Genomic DNA, 23,985 nt, shown 5'->3' with positions numbered 1-23,985 from the left:
CAGTTCCTATCACCACCACTGCAAAGAAATCTGAATCTTTAACTTGCTCTACAACGGGCCACTACATCAAACCACTCCGAATGAATTTGTTTGAATCGTAACGAAAGGATTATGCAACTATTTTGGAAAAATCGGTGGAATTGCCCTTTAAACACCAGCGTTATTAATAGTTGAACTCTTTGGATCTTCTTGGGGAATGAGAGAAAAATGATGGAGAGGTGTGAATGGGAGGCATGAGAGGAGTGCGCGCGCGCGTGTGTGTGCGCGTGATTGCATGGGGGGTGTGGGTGACTGGGGGGTGTATCACAACCGCAGCAGTACAGTGAGGCGCAGATGAGGCTACTATCTGTCAGACTCGCGGAAGCCTCACTTTATTACATTGCACCACTTTGAGCGGACCCTGTTTTAGACCCCATAGCTGCCTGTTTTTCCTTTTCTTCTCCACAATGACAACTTTTGACTTCTCGGACGTCGAGGCGTTTCTGGACTGCCACCCTGATCTCTTCGAGCAGTATCTGATGCGCAAGGGCCGCTGGGACTCTCTGAGCGGGTGGCTGGAGCAGCACGCACCCTCCAAGTCCTCCTCCGCCGCGGAGGAGAAGGAGAAGCGCGAGCCTTTTTCGTCCTCCTCCTGCGCGGATATGCTGAAGCGCCGCTCGTCGCACGCGGAGCTCCGGCGCAGTTTCGCGCGCTCCAAGGCGACCACGACGCACCGCACGTACGACGAGCACGTGAGCCTGTCGGCGCACGAGTCGCAGTCGAGCGTGCGGCGGCGCGCGCTGCTGCGCAAGGCCAGCTCCCTGCCGCCTACCACGGCGCACATCCTGAGCGCGCTGCTGGAGTCGCGCGTGAGCGTGCCGCGCTACGAGTCCAGCGCGCTCGACTACAAGTGCCGTCTGAAGGAGTCCAACGAGCGCGAGTTCTTCCTCGAGCTCGTCAAAGACATCTCCAACGAGCTGGACATGACCAACCTGAGCTACAAGATCCTCATCAACGTGTGCATCATGGTGAACGCGGACCGCTGCTCGCTCTTCCTCGTGGAGGGACCCTCGCACAAGAAAACGCTCGTGTCCAAGTTCTTCGATGTGCACTCGGGCACCACGGTGCGACCCTCCTCCAGCATGGACTCCAACGAGGTGCAGGTGCCCTGGGGAAAGGGCATCATCGGCTACGTGGCCGAGCATGGCGAGACCGTCAACATCCCAAACGCTTACGAGGTACCTGAAGTGCACTGAAGCATCTTACCACCGCAGCTGCTCTTAATGGAAAAGTTCTGACCAGAATACAAACCAAACTTATGCCTCGTTTACACATTTTCTCGTCTTCCTCCAAATGTAGTGACTGGCCATGACATGTTTGGCAACCAAAGTTTGCTTCTTTAGTCCTTTTGGTCTTCTTAAACACCGTAGGTGTTCACTTAACAGGGGTCTTGTTGGAGAAACACTATCCTAGCCCAAATAATGAATGAACCAAAAAAGGCAGCCAGTTAACCCCCTAAACTGCTAAGGTCATATGTGGACCCACACTTTAGTTCCTCACTCTCATTACTAAACATCATAACTTACATACTCATTTCATAGTAGTTGCTGAATGATGTGTAGTAGTTATTGTATAGAAAGTGTTCAATGGGAATTCCACTGATTTTCTAGAGTTTTGGACAGTGAAATAGTTGCAGTGGTTTGATATGAGGTGCTCCATTGTAGAGAAACTTACAGAGAATTATTCAATGATGTTAGGAACAAGATGACCAAAACATTTAATGCCTGTCAAAGCTCTCACATAAAGTTGAGTTAACACAAAATGATGCCTGGTGATTCAGGTATTGCTTTACAATAGTTTTATGATAGTTAAAAACCCATTCACAGTGGACTGCTACATGTAGGGTGTTGTAAGGCAAAAGAGTATCCAAAGAATTTTTCACAGTTTCACTATCATAACCTTTGCATAGAAAACTCAGAAGATGTGGAGGTTAACTGTTCATTTTGGCTTCTTACTAAAATGTTGTATATTTCTGTTGTAAACACTGTGACCCCTGGTTCCTGTCACCACTACTCTAAAGAAGATCTGCGATGGTAAGTTTCTTTACGGTTAACAATTTCACATCAAACCTCTCTGCATGTCTTTGTTTACATCTTATTTAATTTAGCAGCAAATTTTTGCTGCATTGCAAAATTGGTGAAATTCCCCAATTATAGTTAAAAACTGATTAAAAACCCAGTGAGATTTATGAAGCCTGCTTTTTACTACACACTTTAAAAGGTGGTTCTTCAAGAGTTCTTTAGTAAAGAAAATTATTCTATATAGAACCATGAACACTTAAAGAAGCCTTGGCATGATTTGAGGTCAAAGGGTTCTTTAGATTGATGCAGAATGTGCTGTAGATCATTCTACGTAGAAACTTTTTAAAAGGGCTCTATATAGCACCAAAAATGGTTCTTCTACTGTGACAAGCTTGACATTGTAACAATAGCAGAACCCTTTTCAAAACAGTTCTGTAAAGAACCATGTACAACACACTCTCCATCAGTCTGAAGAACACTACTTGATCTTCACCACGCAGAGAACCTATTAATCAAGAATCAAAGTTCTTTGATTGCTTATGTTTCTATACAGAACCATATTCTTTATTTAAGAACGCTTAAAGAATCTTCTTTTTAAGAATGTATATAAACCCAGCCTGTATTTTTTGTATAAAGCAGTTAACTAATTTGTTACAGTGGTCTAAATAACACAATCCTTTCTCATAGTAAGAACTCACTGGAGCCAATAGGAAGTGAAACCTGATTACTTCAATAATGTCAAAGCGCCTGAGAAACCTATCGCTTAGAGGACTGTTTTCTTGTGCACATCGTGACGTTCATTTCACTAGTTGAACATTGGACATCATTATAACATTGCCAAGGGCGGCTATCCCTAGTCACCTGCTGAACTCCAGTCTCGGGAGGTCCATTAGTGCAATGAGTCCAGATACGACCCTCCTATAGTGAACAGGAATGGCTGGGAGCAGTTACTTACACTGGCATGTCTATATAAAGAGTTTCCTGTGCTAGATCAAATAGATTTTGTCTGTCTTTAACAACGATGTCTTCAGTCTATGTCACTATATCATTTAAAGAATTATCAACAGCATACATAGGAAATGTTGCAATATATACTCACCAAGCACTTTATTACAGGAACATCTCTTTCTATCAATTTTTGTCAGCTCCACTTACCATATAGCAGCACTTTGTAGTTCTGCAATGACAGACTGTAGTCCATCTGTTTCTCTGCATCCTTTAATAGCCACCTTTCATTCTGTTCTTTAATGTTCAGGACCCTGATAGGACCACCACAGAGGAAGTATTATTTGGGTGGTGGATCATTCATAGCACTGCAGTGACACAGACGTGGTGGTGGCTGCTGGATTCCACGCATTGTCTCTATTTGACACAACTACCTTATTGGTACACTTTGTAGATGCGAAGTCAGAGACAATAGCTTATCTGCTGCTGCACAGTATATGTTGGTCATCCTCTAGTCCTCCATCAGTTGTCACAGGATATTTTTGGATATTTTTGGTTGGTGGACTATTCTCAGTCCAGCAGTGACACAGGTGTGTAAAAACTACAGCAGCACTGCTGTGTCTGGTCCACTTGCACCAGCATAGCACACACTACCACAATGCCATCACATCAGTGTCACTGCAATGCTGAGAACAATCCACCATCTAAATAATACCTGCTCTGCGGTGGTCCTCTAGGGGTCCTGACCATTGAAGAAGATGGAAAAAGGGGGGTAACAAATTAAGCAGAGAAAAGATGGACAACAGTGTAATTGTAGAAGTATAAAGTGCTCCTATATGGTAATTGGAGCTGATAAAATGACAATGAGTGTAGATACAAGGTAGGTGTACTTAATTAAGTGGTTCAGGATACTGGTTTGTAAAAGGTGAACACATAGCATATGTAAAATCACTACATATTGTGTTAATTTAGTTTGTATTTACTATATTAGTGTTTTCCCTAAGCAAGTGAACTTATTGCCCAAATTGAACTTTCAAATGTCTAAATCTTTTGCACTGAACTGTATGTATACAATTTAGCAGTTTTTTAAGAGCTGTTCCAAAAGCTGTTGGGAAAGATATTTTACTGTAACTTGGGAATAACTTTGAAAAAATTCCTATATTTTGTATAGATGTCAGCTTCACATTTTATTAATCAAAAGACATTGTCATGGCACACTAGTATCTTGTGTTTTGTCAGCCTATAGACTGAATAAACTGTTCTTGTAGTGTTTTATAGTAAAAAAGCCAACCCTATCCAAACCTATTCTGGCTATCAGCATTTGCTTCAAATAAGTATCCTAGGAGTCCTCCTATCATTCCAGCATCTTGATGCACCCTCCAGTAATTTTTGTGAATATCTCACAGGACCATCGCTTTAGTGATGAGATTGACAAGCTGACAGGTTATAAGACCCAGTCGATCCTGTGCATGGCCATTTGTAACAGTGATGGGGAGGTGATTGGAGTGGTGCAGGCCATCAACAAAAACCCCAGTGGAACTCCTTTCACTGAGGATGATGAAAAGGTGAGTTGCATCACCTTCTTCCTTCCATTAATGTGTCACCGTTGTCCTCCATTTATAATCATTCAAGTGCTGCTACGTCAGGGTGATAGCTGCCTATATGGGATGATAAACAGAATCATTTAGTTGCTCAGAATTGCTGTGTGATATACCCGTTTGTTGAGGCAAAATGTGGCTATTTCTACTTTTTGATCTGCTCTTCCCATTTAATACTATTATTTAATACTATGATATTTGTTCTCTTGCATTTACTCTGAAATGTAACATGAACTAACAAAGCTACTTTTTGTGTCACAAACAAACATACTTCACCCTTCAGTCATATTGTATAAACCCTTATCAATTTTGCTCACATAGTGAATCCAACAATAAAGGCGGCATCTTTCTTCATTTATATTAAAAAAGGCTTCAGTTCCACATGATGATACATTTTACTGCCCAGTGTAGACATGCATGAGACCCAACTACTCTGGGAACAGTTTAAGATGAGTTAAAACAAAAAAGACAAAGACTCTAAATGCACAACACATGACATACTAGGCAAGATAGATATAATGCGTTTTATGATGCAGTTGCATAAATCACAGAGAAAGTTCTGTAGAAAACATTAATAGTTGTTAGTTGTTATGACAGAACTTTAAAAAATGTTTCAAAGAGTATGAAAATACTTGCTTACATAACCTAGGAAACAGGCTGACTCCAGCACAGGCCTGAAGGTCATTTTGCACATGGTACTACATGATTAAATAACAGACTGCGATTGACTGTTCTCTCAGCTTATCTTCCTCACGTCATTCTCATCCTGAGGAATAAAGCTCTATAAACTTCTGAGGGTGAGTCATTAGACAGCCTTGCTGCAAATAGTGGAATCATGCCACCCATTACAGTCCCAGTGTTATTGTTTCAGAGTGAAGGACGCAATGCTCTGAAAAATCTGCTTAATTCACATTGAATGCAGTAGAATCTGCATGCACCTATAGAGTGCGATGACAGTACTCTGTTACACTATTATTATATTGCAATTACAATCTACAGATTTCTTTAAGAAAAAATTGTTCTTTTATTTGAGTGTGAAATCATTCAGTTGATTTTGAGGGCACAGTTATGTTGTTTCATAGCTTTTTCAAGAAATTAATACAATACAATAACTTACAAAGTAACTAATACAGTGTAGTTTCATTGTCTGCATTGGAAGGGGTTTTGAGCACCAAGAAACTTTCATGACATCCATCCCATCAGACTTCAGACATCAGACAAGTTCATTATCCATGTAGTACAATGGTGCTGAATAATTCTTCTTTGTGTCCAGCAGATGTCAGAATTAGTCTGATGAAGTTATTTTTCTAGTAAAAAATCCCTGTAGTCACATGATAATAAGTAATTTAATGGGATTACCAAAATAAACTCAACAAAGTAATCATTATTTATTTGAAAAAATCTTATGCAAAAATCTTAGGCAACATTCTTGGAATTTCCTTACAAATGCTCGTGAAGAATGAAGTTTTGCATTTCATGTTCGACTCAGTTCTGAATAAAGCCTACATCTTTCACAGTTCTCATTTATTGGCTAAAGTTTGGAATTGACCTGCATCAATGTCAAGGCAAAGGCTGATAGCAGCAGTAAACTATATTGTGGTGATAAGCAGCAGCTGTAATCGACCTTGCTTTCATTTCCCACCTTCAATTCTCAATCCCTAATCAATACTTCACTAGGAGGGCAGCTGCTAGGAGTGTGACGGGGTGTCAATGTGACAGACAGAGTTCATTATTATTGTAATCCAGGTGATTAATGTTAATTACCCACATGCTTTGGATCCAACTCTATGTCTAATAGGAGAATTTGAGTCTAATTTTCTTCTTCTTATTGAGCAGCCAGTGGGCTAGAACACTTTCTTAATGCTGCAGGTAATCACGTAGCCTTAGAAACAAGCTACAATTTATGCTCAAGAAGTAGATTCTGATCTTGTTTTGGATCTGCTCAGGTATACTAACAAGTAAAAAAACAGTAACAAAACACTTCTGTTTGAATTGTAATGAGATTTCTTGCTAATATATCTCTGCGTTTGTCACGCAGACATCAAAGGTAATGCATGAATGTACTTGATGTAAAAATGTACAGCATTTTTACACTAATAAAATAGAATAGATCCACACAATCAAGGCCAAATTAAGTAAACTGAAACACAAAATTGCCTTGATGTAATATATGTTACTCATGTAGAGATTTTGTATACATTTGTATCAGGCAAATTCAAAGCATTTCTTTTTTCACTGTAAAACTGTGCCTCATGCCTTTTAAGAAGCATTCTGCCTCTGTCTGTGTTCAGGTACTGCAGATGTATCTGCCCTTCTGTGGAATATCGATCTCCAATGCCAAGCTCTTCTCAGAGTCCCGCCAAGAGTACGATAGGAGCAGGGTGAGAGCCTGAACCACACACAGACACTGCTCAAAGCCTGGAAAGCTTTGCTGAATAATGCAGTCAGAATTTCAGGTTCACTCTCAGAATTCCACGATTCCCAGTCCGGCTTCTATTGATCAGACAGAATTGATTTTTGAGACTGTATAAAATTATCTAGTTTGGGATCAGTCTTGCTTTCCTGTGAATCTGAAAAACATCTTGTGTGAAACTTAATATACTGCACACATAGTACTATGTGACGGGGAGTGAGGAGGCGGACGCACGTGTTGAGATAAGCAACTTTTATCATGGGCAAATCCAGGGTCACGGTCAAAACAGTCCAGGATCAATGAGCCAACACAGATAGATCGGGGACCAGACATGACATAAACCAGAATCAAACAAACAACACCAGTACAATCAACAACACAGACAGAGATTCAAACAAAGCAAACCAGCAAAGACAAGGGGCAAACACAGGGCTTAAATACACATGGAAAATGAGGGACAGGTGGAAAACAGGTGGAGACAATCAGGGTTAGAGTAATGAAACGAGGGGGCTAAACCAAAACAAACGCACATGGGCTAAACCAAAACATGAACACATGGACAGGACTGGGAGGGGCCAATCGTGACATACTACTTATGTATTTTAAATCAACCTTTCTCAGACTACATGTAGTGATGTAGTGAGTGAAGTGAAGTGGTTGGTATTTGTTCAGGCTCTGCTGGAGGTGGTGAATGATCTGTTTGAGGAGCAGACAGACCTGGAGAAGATTGTGAGGAAGATCATGCAGCGAGCACTAACGCTACTGCAGTGTGAGCGCTGCTCTGTGCTGCTGCTGGAAGACATTCACTCACCTGTGAGATGTTCACACTTAATAATACATTCTTTCTATTCTCTCTACTCTTTACATTATAGCACTCTATACACTCTATATACACTTTATCTATCTATCTATCTATCTATCTATCTATCTGTCTGTCTGTCTGTCTGTCTGTCTGTCAACATACTTACTTACCTAGACTATTCAACCAAAAGATATTTTTGGAATGATTCTGCTGAGGAACCACTTTTGGTCTCCTTAAAAACCTTTCACTAGATGGCTTTTAATAGACCCATTTAAAAACCGTATTTGGTGGGTGCACAATGAACCATTTTCCATTTTGGGTTCCAAAGATATATCTAAAATAAGATTACTCCAAGTGCTCAAATCATGAAGTTTTTCAGATTCTGATTGTGAACTTTTTTCAAGTTTTTCAACCACAAAACAACCTTCGACCTTCGACAGCCAATGTTATGATGTCCAGCATTACTGTGATGAAAAGTATAACATTATGCCCCAATGTGTTGCTTTTGCTCACTGTCATAACAAAGAGAGCACAGTTGTTTCTTGTTTAATTTAATTTAATACAGTGTAGTATATTGTTGTTTTCAGTAAAATAACATTTTGGAAATATTTGTTTTCTTTTGGACAGCAACAATATGAAACATTGAATAAAATCATTATATTCAGAATTTTAATAATTTTTTCATCACTACTGGTTCTTATCATAGTCATAGTTGGGTCCACAACTAAATCATAAAAAGCATGCTTAATGGTTCTCAACAGCATCACCCCCCCCCCCCCCCCCCCCCCCACACACACACACACACACACACCCGCCGCCCTTAAAGGCTTGCTTATGGATCTCTAACTGATTACTCCAAGTATACAAACCATAAAGTTATTCAGATTATGATGTATCCACTCACCCCTCCATCTAGTCACTCATCCATCCATCCTTTCATAATGTCACTTTCCTCTCTCCTCACACTGTTACTCTGTGACCTGCAGGTGGTGAAGTTCTCTAAGACGTTTGAACTCATGTCTCCACTCTGCAGTGTTGATCATGACATAAGGTGAGCTTTGCACCTCATGCTGTTACAAGCCCAGAAACTGCTGGTACAAACAAAGGAATACCAAGTTGTTCAGGGTCTAATAGATTCATTTTGGTCCTGACTGTAATCAAGACACACTGCTCTGTGCTTTGATGTGAGCCTATAAGAGTGTGTGTCTAAATCTAGTTAGAAAACCCACCAAAAGACCAGCTCACCTGCAGTCAGAGTCTTTGGATCTCCTAGGAAGGACCAGCTCAGGCCGTGAAACCCGGGATCAATCAGCTTGAGCTGTGTTCGTGATATCATTCTGGCTTTATAAGTTGATGGAGTGGGTGCTCCAACAGCAATCCAAATATGAGCACAAACAATGTCCACAAAAACAGTCCATCACTGTCCTGGGCCAGTGGTCTCTCTCTTGTGGCTGAGCTCATAATTTATAAAACCATAAATGAGGTTCCAACATGAAAGTCTGCCCTGGCCTATAACTTTTTCTAACAGTGTGCATTTGGCTTACAAGTGATTCACTCTGTAGAATTTCCTCTTACAGTCTGTTCATTTGCATATAGTTTTACTGTATTATCCCACTCTGAAGATTCTTGTGCATCATTCCATGTATAAAGAATTCTGCATGAAAATAATATGTTACTAAAGCAGAACAGTAGATACACTAGTTTACATGTTGTGGGGATGGCATAGACTAGCACATATTTTATGTAATCAATTTTTAGTTTTTCAGAGAAAACATACATAAAATGACAGTCAACAAGCATTATTATATGACCCCATATAACCTCCACCCACACTCATCCCATCACACCCCACCCAACCACAACATGTACATCCTCATGATAAATGCAAAGTCTTCTAATCTTCAATTCTATTCAACCACATCCTCATTGTAGCTTGTTACTCTTTTAGCTCTAGCAGACGATAATTCTAAATAAAGGATATATAAAAAGGATTTCAACCAGTGTATAATTGTAAGAGAATGAAGTGGAAGCCAGTGCTGAACAGTACATTTTTAGCAGGTGTCAGGCCTGCCAACCATAGTTTGTGTGTTGTCTTTGCAATAGGAAAAGTAGAGCTGTCTAGGAAAAGATGCAGAGACAGGCTTATTGTGTAGACTGGCACATTTTTAACACGCTCCTTGTTGTGTATTTCTGTGTGTGTGTGTGTGTGTGTGTACATGTGTGTGTATGTGTGTGCATATGTTTGATGAAGTCAGCATGGAGAAGGTGTCCTGTTCAGACTGGCTGATCAATAACAGCATTGCTGAGCTGGTGGCATCCACAGGCCTGCCTGTCAACATCAGTGATGTGTGTCAGGATCCCCGCTTTGACGCTGAGGTGGGCAGTCCACACACACACACACACACACACACACACACACACACACAATGTCTGGGTGCCCACTTCAAATAAAGAAGATTATATTGTTAGACTCAGTCAATCAGCTTATCCAGCTGTGTGGAGTAAAAGCCGAATTAAAAGAGAAGTAAGCGCAGTCTGCTAAATATAATTGCCAGATGAGGCAGCTAGTACTGCAGATTGGTGCATGACCTTTTACATAAGGCCTATATAAGGCCAAGCTGCCCTTAAAAAAATATTGCTTTGAATTTACACAATTTGAATGTGTCAGTTGGTTTCACAGAAATGAAATACAGTATGTTACATCAACACAGTAGCTTGCTTGCTGTTTCTTCTTTTGGCAAGATGTGGGTTTTTTGTTGATGAAAGATGTAACATTTTGTTATTGTGCAACTGATTTGAATAATTTTTTCAGTGTGTCTATACAATTTCACCATTATCACACAGAACCAGGAGTGTGTATTAAATACATTTACTCTGTTAAAAGTCTTCAAGTGAAAAATCTATGTTTTTACATTCTAAGTATTTCCAATTGATGATACATTTACAAACCGGATTCCAAAAAAGTTGGGACACTAAACAAATTGTGAATAAAAACTAAATGCAATGATGTGGAGATGGCAAATATCAATATTTTATTCAGAATAAAACACAAATCACAGATCAAAAGTTTAAACTGAGAGAATGTATCAATTTAAGGGAAAAATATGTTGTTTCAAAATTTCATGGCGTCAACAAATCCCAAAAAAGTTGGGACAAGGCCATTTTCACCACTGTGTGACATCCCCCCTTCTTCTTACAACAATCAACAGACGTCTGGGGACAGAGGAGACCAGTTTCTCAAGTTTAGAAATAGGAATGCTCTCCCATTCAAGTCTAATACAGGCCTCTAACTGTTCAATCGTCTTGGGCCTTCTTTGTCACACCTTCCTCTTTATGATGCGCCAAATGTTCTCTATAGGTGAAAGATCTGGACTGCAGGGTGGCCATTTCAGTACCCGGATCCTTCTCCTACGTAGCCATGATGTTGTGATTGCTGCAGAATGTGGTCTGGCATTATCTTGTTGAAAAATGCAGGGTCTTCCCTGAAAGAGATGACGTCTAGATGGGAGCACATGTTGTTCTAGAACCTGAACATAGTTCTCTGCATTAATGGTGCCTTTCCAGACATGCAAGCTGCCCATGCCACAAGCACTCATGCAACCCCATACCATCAGTGATGCAGGATTCTGAACGGAGCGTTGACAACAAATTGGGTTATCCTTGTCCTCTCTGGTCCGGATGACATGGTGTCCCAGTGTTCCATAAAGAACTTCAAATCATGACTCATCTGACCACAGAACAGTCTTCCATTTTGCCACACTCCATTTTAAATGACCCCTGGCCCAGTGCAAACGTCTGAGCTTGTGGAGCTTGCTTAGAAATGGCTTCCTCTTTGCACTGTAGAGTTTCAGCTGGCAATGGCGGATGGCACGGTGAATTGTGTTCACTGACAATGCTTTCTGAAAGTATTCCTGAGCCCATTCTGTTATTTCCTTGACAGTGGCATTCCTGTTTGAGGTGCAGTGACGTTTAAGGGCCCGGAGATCACGAGCATCCAGTAGAGTTTTACGGCCTTGACCCTTACGCACAGCGATTGTTCCAGATTCTCTGAATCTTTTGATGATGTTATGCACGGTTGATGATGATAACTTAAAAGTCTTTGCTATTTTACGCTGGGTAACACCATTCTGGTATTGCTGCACATATCTTTCTGCGCAACAATGGTGGAATTGGTGATCCTCTTACCATCTTGGCTTCTGAGACACACACACACACACACACACACTTTCACAACATACAATGTGTTTCTTTGTTCACAGGCTGATCATAATAGTCCATCTATATTTACTGATTACACACATATACAAACCGTTTAATAGTTATGCCTTTTTGAATGCTCAGATTGCCAGTAAAATCATAATAGTCCATAAAAGAATAATCCCATTTATATGAGTGACTTCTTTTCTTTGTGTAAGAATCCACTCAATGCTTGTTATTCAGGAACAAATGTCATGAATGATAATATTAGATATATGTCTGTGAATGGTTACAACATGTGCTGTGATCCTTCATATATTCATGCTGCTATTAATGCAGGTATTTCCTTTCCTGACTTCAGATGAAGATGACCAAGGATATCTAATGGGATTAGATTCAGTCATACACACACACACACACACACACACACACACATACACACACTTTCACAACATACGATGTGTTTCTTTGTTCACAGGCTGATCAGGCCTCAGGGTTTCATATCAGATCAGTGCTGTGTGTCCCCATTTGGAACAGAACTCACCAAATAATTGGTGAGTTTTCTGCATAGTGAATAAAACACACATATTCACACACTTGTCTTTATATTGCCAGGATGTAGTGTCATAGATAAGCCTTTATGTGAAATACAGTGGTCTCCAAAATCTGAATTGAAAATCTATGATTTTTTTCATTTAAACCTGGAAATTTTAGAATTTTGAAAAATGTCAACAAAAAAAGTAAAATGAAGAAGAAATATTAACAATTCCAGTCACTGTTTGTAGGTCACTGTTTGAAATTTAAGCTCATTTATGACATTGACCACTTAAGGCTTTTGTACAAAATGATCAGATCATTCCTTCCATTGAAGTTTGTATTCAGACTTTCTGTTGCATCTGATCTACTCAGAGCCATGTTTATGTTAAACTTAAGCTTACAGCCATTATTCATCTATTTAACATAGTTATAATGATCATCATCAAAGATAAAGAGGGACATACCATATACTAAGAAATTCTGAAATTCATATATTTCTAATATTATGATGTTTGCTGAAATTGATATGATAATGAACATTTGTAATGAAAAAACAACAATTATTCAATTAAAAAAGAATGCAAAATGTATTTTCATTACTGGTCTCAGGCTTTTGGGACCCAGATTTTCTGTTTTATGGGCATTTTTGTGCTAAAAATGTACAACAAGCATGCTTGCTTATGCAGACACATATACAAGATTTTACACTTCAGAAATACGTCCTTTTATCTCTTCAAGGTGTTGCCCAGATTCTTAATCGCTTGGACAGGAAGACATTTAACGATGCAGATCAAAGGCTATTTGAGGTATGAGTTCTGCTAATGCATTAACTTGAATGAAATGATCTCAATAAATCTTTAAAAATAAATGTTTTATTCGCTTCATCATTCTAATAACAATGAACATCAAACAAAAATCACATCTATTATTAATCCTCTCCTTCTGTGTGTGATGGTAATTGTGTGCTTTTGTGTTTGTCACAGGCTTTTGTTATATTCTGTGGCCTCGGCATCAACAATACAATGATGTACAACCAAGTGAAGAAGACATGGGCCAAGCAGTCTGTAGCTCTGGATGTAAGCTTGATTTGATCACTGACTTTTTGTCTGATCACTGATTCATATTGCTTTGATACAAATGCAAGATGCAACTTGCATTTTGTTTTTGTATTTGTGCCTTCAGATGCTGTCTTATCATGCTACATGCTCAAAGGTGGAGGTGGATCGACTCAAGGTATTTCCGATCGAACTACTGTCAGACAGAAGGTAGTGTCTGTAGCAACTATACTGTCATCTTCCATTGGGTGTTTTGGTACAGAATGTTCTATAACTCATGCCAAAATCATGTGGTTATCATAAAAATAAAGGTGCTGTAGCATACAGTCAGCTACTACAGACAATATTTTTAGTCACATTTCCCTGTTTTTAGAAGAACATAAAAAACATTTACAATAGAAGCCACTCATAGAATTCTTTAAAAGCTTTTTAGGGAACCAAAGATGGTTCCTCAATGGGATCATGCCAAAGAACTGTTATGACACCTGTACATTTATAAATGTAATAATAATGAAAATTTGTTGTTTGAGTTATTTTTTTTTGTTATTTTTGTTATTTAGTATTAAATAACAATATCAATAACATACATAATAATGTAGATAATATAGAGACAATTAAAATGATAAATACAAAAAAGGAGAGCTTTAATTAAAAGTTAAAGAGTAGCCTTACCCATAATTCTATTCTGCATAATATTTTAAAAACATTGTGAGCATAAACCCAGAATTCCTTTGCTATAAATCTGTGGGCTGAACGGAAAAGTTGTTGCTGCCATTGCTAAAACGCTGTAATATATGAGCTATAGGATTAAAACCTGCTAGAAAAGGGAGTGCAGGATTCGGATTCCTTTGGGAATAACATGCACAGTTCAAACACATTCTATAAATTCTTGGATCTTTTGGAATGTTATTACTGAAAGTTTAGCTCCTGTGTGCACAGAGGGAGTAGATGAAAACTTTAAATTAAACTCATATATCAGGGGAGGAAATTGGACATAAAGAAAACACACATGCCAAACTCTCTCCATTCTTCTGAATGGACAATTTACAGGCCTGTATTTTGGAGGCTGAAGCATTTATAATTGAAAGAGTGCAGTACAGTACACTACATATCAGGTCTCAATGGGTCCAGCTCTGCTGTTGGATTTAATTGCTTTAGGTCTGGTGTTAGTAGGATTGTTTGGCCATGTGATGAAGGCCCTTGCTCTCTTTCTTCTCCCAGGCTGCTAAGATCCCTCTGAGCAGCGAGCTGGGCATTGATGAGTTTCACTTTAATGACTTTTCACTGGACAACGACGCCATGATCACCGCCTCCCTGAGGATGTTTCTAGAGCTTGGGGTTGTGCAGAAATTCAAAATTGATTATGAGGTGAGACGGATGCTTGTAAAGGGATGAAGACTGTAGAGGTGTAGCAGTTCACCCTATTTATGGTTCGCTTCAATCTCTGGTGTTGGGGCCTCAGTTTGGTATGTATTACTGTTTAGCTTGGAAAATACTCAACGAATGTAGACAACTTCCTTTTTTATTTTTTTATTAGACGTCTACCAATTTAATACAAGAAGTACAAAATACAAACAAGAAAAAAACTTTCCAAAAAAAAATAAATCGAATGAACACTGTGTTCCTTTTTTTCTAAGGTTTTCCATTTACAAAACATAAATAACAAATAAAGAACAAATATTTTAAAGTGAATTCTTCTTCTACACAAGTCTTTGGTGCTATGAGTACTGAAATTTAAAGCAGATTTTTCTGAATCTGAATTCTGATTGGTTAAACCTTGTTTGATACTAATGCAAAACACACAAAATACTCATATATGATTGTGTACATCAGTTTCATATTGAAATAGGCTTGAGCACGTGTTCCAGTATCTGGAATTCTTCATTCTTCACAGTTTGGTACCAACACCATGAACTGAAAGTGAAGGCTATGCACCAATAATCAGCTCTGTACGCCTTTTATGATGAGCATAGTGTAGCCTCCTGTCTTGCAACAAGGTGTGAATAGGAAGAGGAGCATACAGATTATTCATTATAATAAATGCTACACACCAATAATAATATAAATTAGCAGCATGGCTTATCATGGGGAAACTTATATAAAAACGCGGTTCATGTCATCATGGACAATGAACTGTGGAGAAACCCAGACGTCTGTCAAAATCACTAGATCTTTAGATGAAACCTAATACAAGTTGAGGCTGAAAGCACTGTGTGATTGAAAAGATGGAGACACAGGCACTGTCAAACACTGTCCTCCTCCTGTGCAGGTGCTGTGCCGATGGCTGCTCACTGTGAGGAAGAACTACCGCACTGTGGCCTATCACAACTGGAGACATGCCTTCAACGTCTCCCAGTGCATGTTTGTCATGATCACTGTGAGTCCATGCAGTTTGATGTAGCTGACCACTAAAGAATGTTTTCTGTCCTGCAATAGTGTCCTAACTCCTTTCTGTAGGCCTCCTAGCGGCCATTCTGTCAATGGAATTTAAACTGACATATAATCAAATAATTTGATTGAAAATATAATTACATTTAATTAAAAAATGTAATCAAATGTAATTACAAATATTCAATTCTGAAACAGGCTGCAATTATAATGAAGTTAAAGCATTCCTCCAGTTGCATCTGCTGTACATGGTCATTTGCTACAGACGATTTCAGCACATTTTCCTGAAGCAGCTGCTCATTCATCTGTTAAACGTGTGTTTTGAGTTCTGTTCTTTTCAAGTACAAGGGAATGATTGACTTGACAATTGTAAATTGTGAAAAAAGAAAGATTTTAAGACCTTGAATAAAAATCATAGAGATCATTTTCCCCCATTTGGAATTTATTAGCTTATTGATCCTACTGATCAAAAGATTTAAATCACTTGCTGATATTGTTCATGATTTTATTCATAATAGCAATTTATATATTGTAAATCTTGCCTAACAGTTGCTTAATTTTTACAGCTTCTTTGCCACCTAAATATTTTAAGCCAGGGAAGTTGCACAGCTTATTAAAATAATTTAACATTTTTGTTTACCAATAAATTGGATTTATATTATTGAAGTCATTGAGTCTAAGTATTTGAATGTAAGAAAATTAAGCTAAAATTAAGTTTCTTTTGGTAGACTGCAGGTTTTCAGGAAGTTCTGACAGATACAGAGACTCTGGCACTGATGGTTGGGTGTCTCTGCCATGACCTGGACCATCGTGGCACTAACAATGCCTTTCAAGCCAAGTGAGCCAAGAGCAGCACTACATCTAAAGCAGTCAAATTGTCACCGTCCATTTGTTTTTACACAATTTGAAAAATACCAGCTGCTTTTTACATTGTTTAAACATTCCATGAATGGAATTGGCCCGAAATGACTTAGAAGAATATCTAGTTACATTAAATGACATTGAAAGTTAAGCACGTTTCTGTTTTTTCCTGTAAAGTTTTGTTTTTTACAAAGTTTTGTTCTGACACAGCTATGTGCCAGCAATGATTTTTATTAACGTAAACAGTCCATATAGTATTCTCACTACACTGTTAGCAAAAAAAATAATGAATAATGTGGTGACACAAAGTTATGGCTCTGTAACTATCTTATAAGTGATTTTACTGCCCCCTGCAGGTCAGGATCAGCACTGGCGTTGCTGTATGGAACATCAGCCACTCTTGAGCATCACCACTTCAACCATGCCGTCATGATCCTGCAGAGTGAGGTGACCATGGCAACTATGTTATTCTTTTGAAATACCAGCAAAACTCTTCTTAATGCATAGTCTCTCACCAATGGGCTGGGAAATTGTACCATACCTCTTTTACAAGCCCATGCTTTTGATGGATGTGTCATTTTTATTTTTCAAGTATGACCAATTTCTACATTTATAAAAATTCTCATTTGATATATTCGAGTATTAGTAGAAAATGTGAAAGACTGTCAGTGTTGATATATTGACTGTTTAAGCTGTTAGCTAATTAATTGTTACCCATCTCTGTATGGATTTCCTGTTTCTGCATACTGAGCACCTTTAACCAATAGTTCAGCTCTGTGCCACTGCAGTGGAGAAAGACAGAAGCATTTATAAAAGCAAGGCTTAATCTAAGAAGCATATGCCTCTAGAAGCATAGGGGAAGTCTCTGTTCAAATAATGACACATGAAGGAATAGTTTAATGACCACTTGGTAACTGAACAGGCTAGAAGTCGCATGCACATATTGCATCATTATTTGGTTAGCATCAAAGGCCAGGCTTTTCTTTGAAGTTCTGATGGAAGGAAAGTTCTCTGTTTACATATGCTACTCTCTCTTTGACTCAACATGAAAAGTTATGAGGCATTACTTTGTGCATCCTATGTTCTGTTTCCCAGGAAGCATCTTGTAATGTTACATAATTTCATTGCTGTGAGAGCAGCCTAAGAGGCTGTTATCAAGGAAGCATGTTATTCCTCCAACAGGGTCACAACATTTTCGCCAACCTCTGCTCTAAAGAGTACAGCCACATGATGCAGCTCCTAAAGCAGGCCATCCTGTCCACAGACCTCACCTTGTATTTCCAGTAGGTTCTTCATTCATGACAATGCACTAAACCTACATCCCCTCCAATGCACAGACCTTTCATCAGTCTTACATATAATACATCCAACATCCACTAAGAGGCGCTACTGGAACACAGGCATCTGAGTGGACGGCTTAGTACCCTGGGGCCAGGAAACAATATGTTACTGTTGTCATATCAAAACATCATAATTCATATCTTTCTCTTTCTTTGTCTTTTCCTTTTTTTGACTTTTCTATATAGTTAAATTAGGAGCAAACTACAATAAAATGATTGACTTTTTAGCTGCAGTAAACCCAGACAATAGCATTCTGTGTTAATTAGAAAAAAATCACTACCAGTCAGTAAACAAAGTGCAGAGTTTGGGATATAATTAAAATTCAGCACCTCATTAAAGTGGTATTGATAAAGTCCCAGCAGTCTGTAATAGGCTCACATTCCCAGATTATATGTAAAAGTGTGCCTGCTATGAATTGACAGTTGAAATTGAATGAAGTCTACTTTATAATGTCTGCAAGATTTGCTATAAAATCTGTGTATGATCTTATATTGAATTGATTGATGTACTGTGTTTTTTAGAGTTAAGGGTTAAATTACACCAGATACTCAGTTAACTCCAGATATTCCAGTTTTGGCTGAGAACATAAGGCTTTTTGATCCATACATAGAGAACAAAAGCAGATTTGAACAGATTTGTGACTTTTCACTCAAATGTATTAATTGAGAAAAGAATGAAATATAGAAATGATTTCACTGGCAGTTTCAGGCTTTGGACCCTGTTGTATTCAACAGCGAGATGATTTAAGCCTTAAGAATTACAATTTAGTCTAATTATGGGTTTGTGTATTTATTTAATCTAACTTTTGTTAATTTTTTTTCTGGCACTGCAGAAAAAGAACACAATTCTTTGAATATGTTCTGTCTGGAAAGTTCAGCTGGTCAAATCAAGAGCACAGAGATGTCCTCAGGTGAGTCATCCTCATTTTAAAGTATGGTATTTAAAGTTACTACAACTGCATGTACAACAGCTGCAACATGACATTGCCTTCATAACAGGTCCATGCTGATGACCGCATGTGACTTGGGTGCAGTGACTCGACCATGGAGGATCTCTAAACAGGTCAGATTAACTTTCTTGTTGGAGAACGTGCTGAAGATGGTTCTATGTAGAAATGTTTTGAAAAGGGTTCTATATAGCACCAAAGACGGTTCTACTATTGTTACAATGTCAAGAACTTGTACATGTACAAGAACCCTTTTTGGTGCTATATTGGACCTTTTTCAAAAAGGTTTTAAATAGAACCATCTACAGCACATTCTCCGTTATCCTAAAGAACTCTTTCACTTTGCAAAGAAGCCTTCAATCATGCAAAGGTTTCGCTGAGTGTTTATGATTCTATGTAGATCCATATTCTTTACAAAAGAACCCTTGAAAGACAATCTTTTTTTAGTGTGAAGATCTCTATCAGCCTCAGGAAGAGAATGTAGTTAATGATGCATTGTAGAGATGCATGTTTTTGTCTCATCCTGCAGGTGGCAGAGCTGGTGACTAGTGAGTTCTTTGAGCAGGGTGACAGGGAGAGGTTGGAACTGAAACTGACCCCCTCTGTAAGTGTTTTTATACCCTCTTTGGTCTTTACAATGAGTATTTCTGATACTGGGACTGCAGTCTTCCAGAACAATACATTAAAAACATCTGGAATGTGCAGATAAAAGCTATTTGTGAAGAAGATTATCCCAAATTGGACCCTCACAATCAAATTTACTAAATAACAAACTAAAAAACTGACTGAACTGGGAAAATGTTGCTCTCCCACCAGGCCATTTTTGATCGCAACCGTAAAGATGAACTCCCTGCGCTTCAGCTGGAGTGGATTGATGGGATTTGTAAGCCATTGTATGAGGTAAACAAAAATCAAATCAAATTATGTCACTGTTTCCTTTTGAAATTGCTGGTCTGAAACTTGATCTCAGTTAATGAAGCTGTCTTTGAAAAGGCTTTGGTGAAGCTGAATAGGAAGCTCCAGCCAATGGTAGATGGGATAGATGCTAATCGCAAGAAGTGGGAGGAGCTTTGTCTGTCCTATCAGCAAGTGTGCAGAGCCTCAGAATCCTCCAATCTTTGTCAAGAGGAGGGAGAAGCTGAAGAATCCAATCAAAGTGCAGAATCCACCCACAAACCACATGTACAGTCATGTGAATGTGCAGCAACCAATCAAAACACAGACTCCACCCACAGACCACAGTCAAATCAGACAAACAGCAACTAGTCAGAGGTTAGCTTCAGTAGCAAGTAGAAGGGATAGAGGAGAGAATGCTAAATAAAACAGACACCATGCATTTACATGTCACAATGCACATCTGTTTGGGTTGCTTTGTGATTTATATTGAGGAAAAATGGTAAAAAGCTCTACAGGTTGGAATGTAGAGCATTCCATGTTTCTTGTTTAAAATGTAGTAATAGGACTGCTTTGTTTACAGTTAGATAGACAGATAGATAAACAAGTGTACTTGTTTCACTTGTACAAGTGAAATTTCATATGGCAAAACCTCTTATTCTTTTGAACCTTGCCAGAACAACATATGCTAACATATGTGACAAAAAATATGTCACATACTAACATATGTGACCAAACTGTGATTATTAGGAGTTAGGAGTCTAGTCTGCCTGTTTTTGTATGTGTAGTGCTTTCTAGCTCAGCAGCTGTTTGCCTGCCGCTATGCTGTTCTGGCATGAATGGGTTGTTTCTAATGCATGTCAGAGAGAGAAAATGTGAAAATGAACTGTATCTAATGGCTGATAGCATTAAAGCTATTGACATGGCTAGAGATGGTCAGAATATGACATGTTCAGATCACAAAGTTTGAGAATCTGCTTAAATAGGGCAACAGTACTATTAGCGGTTGAACTGACTGTGAATTTTTATCACTGTGATTTTTAACACTTGTTGTTTATTATAACAAATGTCTCATGGTTTATTCAGTGATATGCCTTTTACCCAGTGGCTTTAAGTAAGGATTATTAACACTCCACACTCCATTTCTGACACATGGAATGGAATAAAAAAGCTACAGCCTTGTATTTGCAACTACACAAATTACTGTATTGCCTACCATCTTTAATAATGAAGATTATCACATTTTACAAAAAGTTTTTTTTTTTTTTTTTTTTTATCAGAACTTCGTATGTACCACTCCTTTATTTTCGAAAGTACACATATAATTGAGTTGCTTTGTTTGCTCATGTCATGAACAGTATGACATTAATTTGAATGATTGGTGCATCAATGCCCGAGGTTAACCAAAGTGAAATGTTACTTGCTCTCATAAGATACATTTTTCAAAAGAGTTTGCATGTAATTGCCCAATATTAGCATATAATCTGCTTTTTTAACTTTAGAAAAAGGAGACATTTGTAACATTGAATTTCAGTTGTATTTCACTTATATACTGGTTTGTTATGAAAGTTTTTTTTGTAGAAACACTGTGAATGCAATAGTAAAATAATAGTATTGCATGCTGCACTATACTGCTTTGAAATGGCTTTCTGCTTTGAGTGGAAGTTTGAACTTTCAGGACGTTTTGTAGTTTTGTGGTTACCAGCATGCATACAGTTGCATTATGTGCTCTGTCAATTTTCTGCCTTACTCAGAAATGAGTAATTATTTTTGCATTAATGACTCTTTGACATGATAATAGACTATATTCATATTTTGAGGGGAGATCATGTGAAAAAAGCCTTCTATATTTTATTAGCTACTGTGGAATTCATATATAATGTTCTTGTAACATATACTTTGTGCCTGTACATCTCTTAACCGGACACATTTTTATCTATGAACCATTTCTTCATGAATGGCAAATTAATGACAATGAATTACTGTGCAAATTGTAATAGATATACAGGGTATTTTAGTAGCCAGGCTCAGAGCTGGACATTTTCCTCAGGCAGTTTTGTAAATAAAGAACACTGTGATGGAGAAAGTCTTGGTGTGATGGTGTAAGAATGGTTGATTTATGCAGGGTAGGCACACAAAGTAACACTCTGGCTCTAAATGCAGTGCTATAGATACTACCCCAAACATACAGCATAATATAATCAATATATGAATGTTGATGATATAATAAAAGATGATTAAAGTGAGGAATTGTACTGTTTAACTGTTTTGTCTGGGGCCTAGGACTAGAACTAGTTTAATTCAGCCATGTAAAAGCTGCACATTCTTCATGGCTTGATTAATGTATGTTATTGTTAGATTAATTGACATTATAAGCACAAATTATCGTACTGAAGTCAAGAAGACTTGGTAAATGTTTTTAAATCAGTTGCATATATTTTACTGCTGTATAAACACAGAAACTGGTTAATAGTTTGCTGGCATGTGCTTATTGGGTAATTCATATAAAACATAATAGCTAGATTTATCAAATGTAAATCAAAGCCAAATGTGGAAGGCCTGCAAACCAGTTGTAGCTTATTTACCTGCTTCAGGTCAACAAAATTAGTTTCAGGTCAACAAAATTATTTTCCCACATCCATATTTTCCTTGGTTCTTTAAATCAAGAAGATTAACTTTTCAAGTTTCAAAATACATCATTCACTCCAAGACCATACAGTCCATATATGCAAACTAAGCTGCAAAATAAAGCTGCCTGTTTTTAAATAATTTTTTCTGTGATGTCAAAAGAACCAACTCATCTACGTGTATCTACATATTCAGCCTACAACAGTCTAGCTCTGCCTATTCACACTGAAGTCATAAGGAGTGTTTTATCTCTGCTTGCTTTTTAAATGAGACACAAGACAGGATAGCCAGTCAAAAAGCAGCTCATTCACATATATCAGTCTTAAAGGCACAGTAACACATTTTTTAATTCAAATGTTTAATTCTAAGAGATAAAAAGGATGGAAATAGTCATGTAAAAGTTATGCTCATTTATGGTACATAAAATCACACAAATGTGGACCTCAATGGAAAAAATCAAATGCAAGAAAAATGTTGAATATGGGCCCTCTAATACTTGAATACTTTCAATATTCATTCATTAATGGTGAACAATTTAATAATAATTTTACAGAGTCACTTTCATTTCTTTCTTGAGTATTATTACTGTTTTGTCATAATTACTTACACCACTATATAAAAGAGTGCATACCATCACTGCTATAACTATACCATATCACTGCTGTCGGAACAAAACCTTGTATCTCCAAAATGGTAACTTTACAGGAGAAGGAAAAAACATACATTACTTTCAATGTAAGTCAATGGAACCAGACTTTTTTCTAAGTCATTTTGGCAATTTATTTGGGTCCATCCTTTATGAAAAGGAAAAGGTAAAAAAAGAAAGATAAGGAAAAACAGGACATTGTTGTGTAAAAGTAACATAGAATTTGTGACTTTTTGACTTTGTAAGTCACTCTGGGTACTTGGTCTTTATAATAAAAGTGGGATGTTGATAACAGGCTTTGAAATAGCCTACAAATGAAGTTACTGGTGATTTAGTAAAGAGAAACATTGTGCTGGACAGACTAACTGACACTGAAGGCCTGGCTGGAGAAAACTGCTCTACACTGTGTAATGTATTATTCAGCAAAGCTACCCTTCCAAAGGCTTTCAAACCACAGAACAGGAGAGAAAGACAGAAAAACTGAAGTTCATGTTCTCTCTCACTCTCTCCTCCAAAACAATACAATACAGAACAGAAATACTCTAAATTATATCATCATTGGAAATGTTCTTAAAAAAAATAATGAACAATACTACTGACAAAACATATGAACGGTAAGGCACAGCAATGCATTATGCATGTGTACAGTGTGCACATTGTCTTGAATAATACTG

General features: G+C 38.0%; 1 protein-coding gene across 1 annotated transcript; it reads left to right on the top strand.

Moving 5' to 3' along the window:
• The first annotated feature begins 323 nt into the window (after window positions 1-323).
• pde11al (phosphodiesterase 11a, like) lies at window positions 324-22,123 on the top strand. The gene is made up of 20 exons (XM_037536785.1): window positions 324-1,217; window positions 4,412-4,570; window positions 6,895-6,984; window positions 7,689-7,829; window positions 8,805-8,869; window positions 10,074-10,194; window positions 12,494-12,569; window positions 13,291-13,358; window positions 13,536-13,628; window positions 13,735-13,785; window positions 14,829-14,975; window positions 15,877-15,984; window positions 16,724-16,833; window positions 17,213-17,303; window positions 18,039-18,139; window positions 19,030-19,107; window positions 19,196-19,259; window positions 19,673-19,747; window positions 19,960-20,043; window positions 20,137-22,123. Exons 1-20 carry the CDS (start codon window positions 447-449, stop codon window positions 20,407-20,409), a joined length of 2,766 nt encoding a protein of 921 aa, XP_037392682.1. The 5' UTR covers window positions 324-446; the 3' UTR covers window positions 20,410-22,123.
• The last annotated feature ends 1,862 nt before the right edge of the window (window positions 22,124-23,985 follow it).

This window comes from Pygocentrus nattereri, chromosome 3, assembly GCF_015220715.1.
Source record: "Pygocentrus nattereri isolate fPygNat1 chromosome 3, fPygNat1.pri, whole genome shotgun sequence".
Classification (NCBI taxonomy): Eukaryota; Metazoa; Chordata; class Actinopteri; order Characiformes; family Serrasalmidae; genus Pygocentrus; species Pygocentrus nattereri.
The sequence above is the reverse complement of the archived record's forward strand: the minus strand, read 5'-3'. Positions and strand labels throughout refer to the sequence as shown.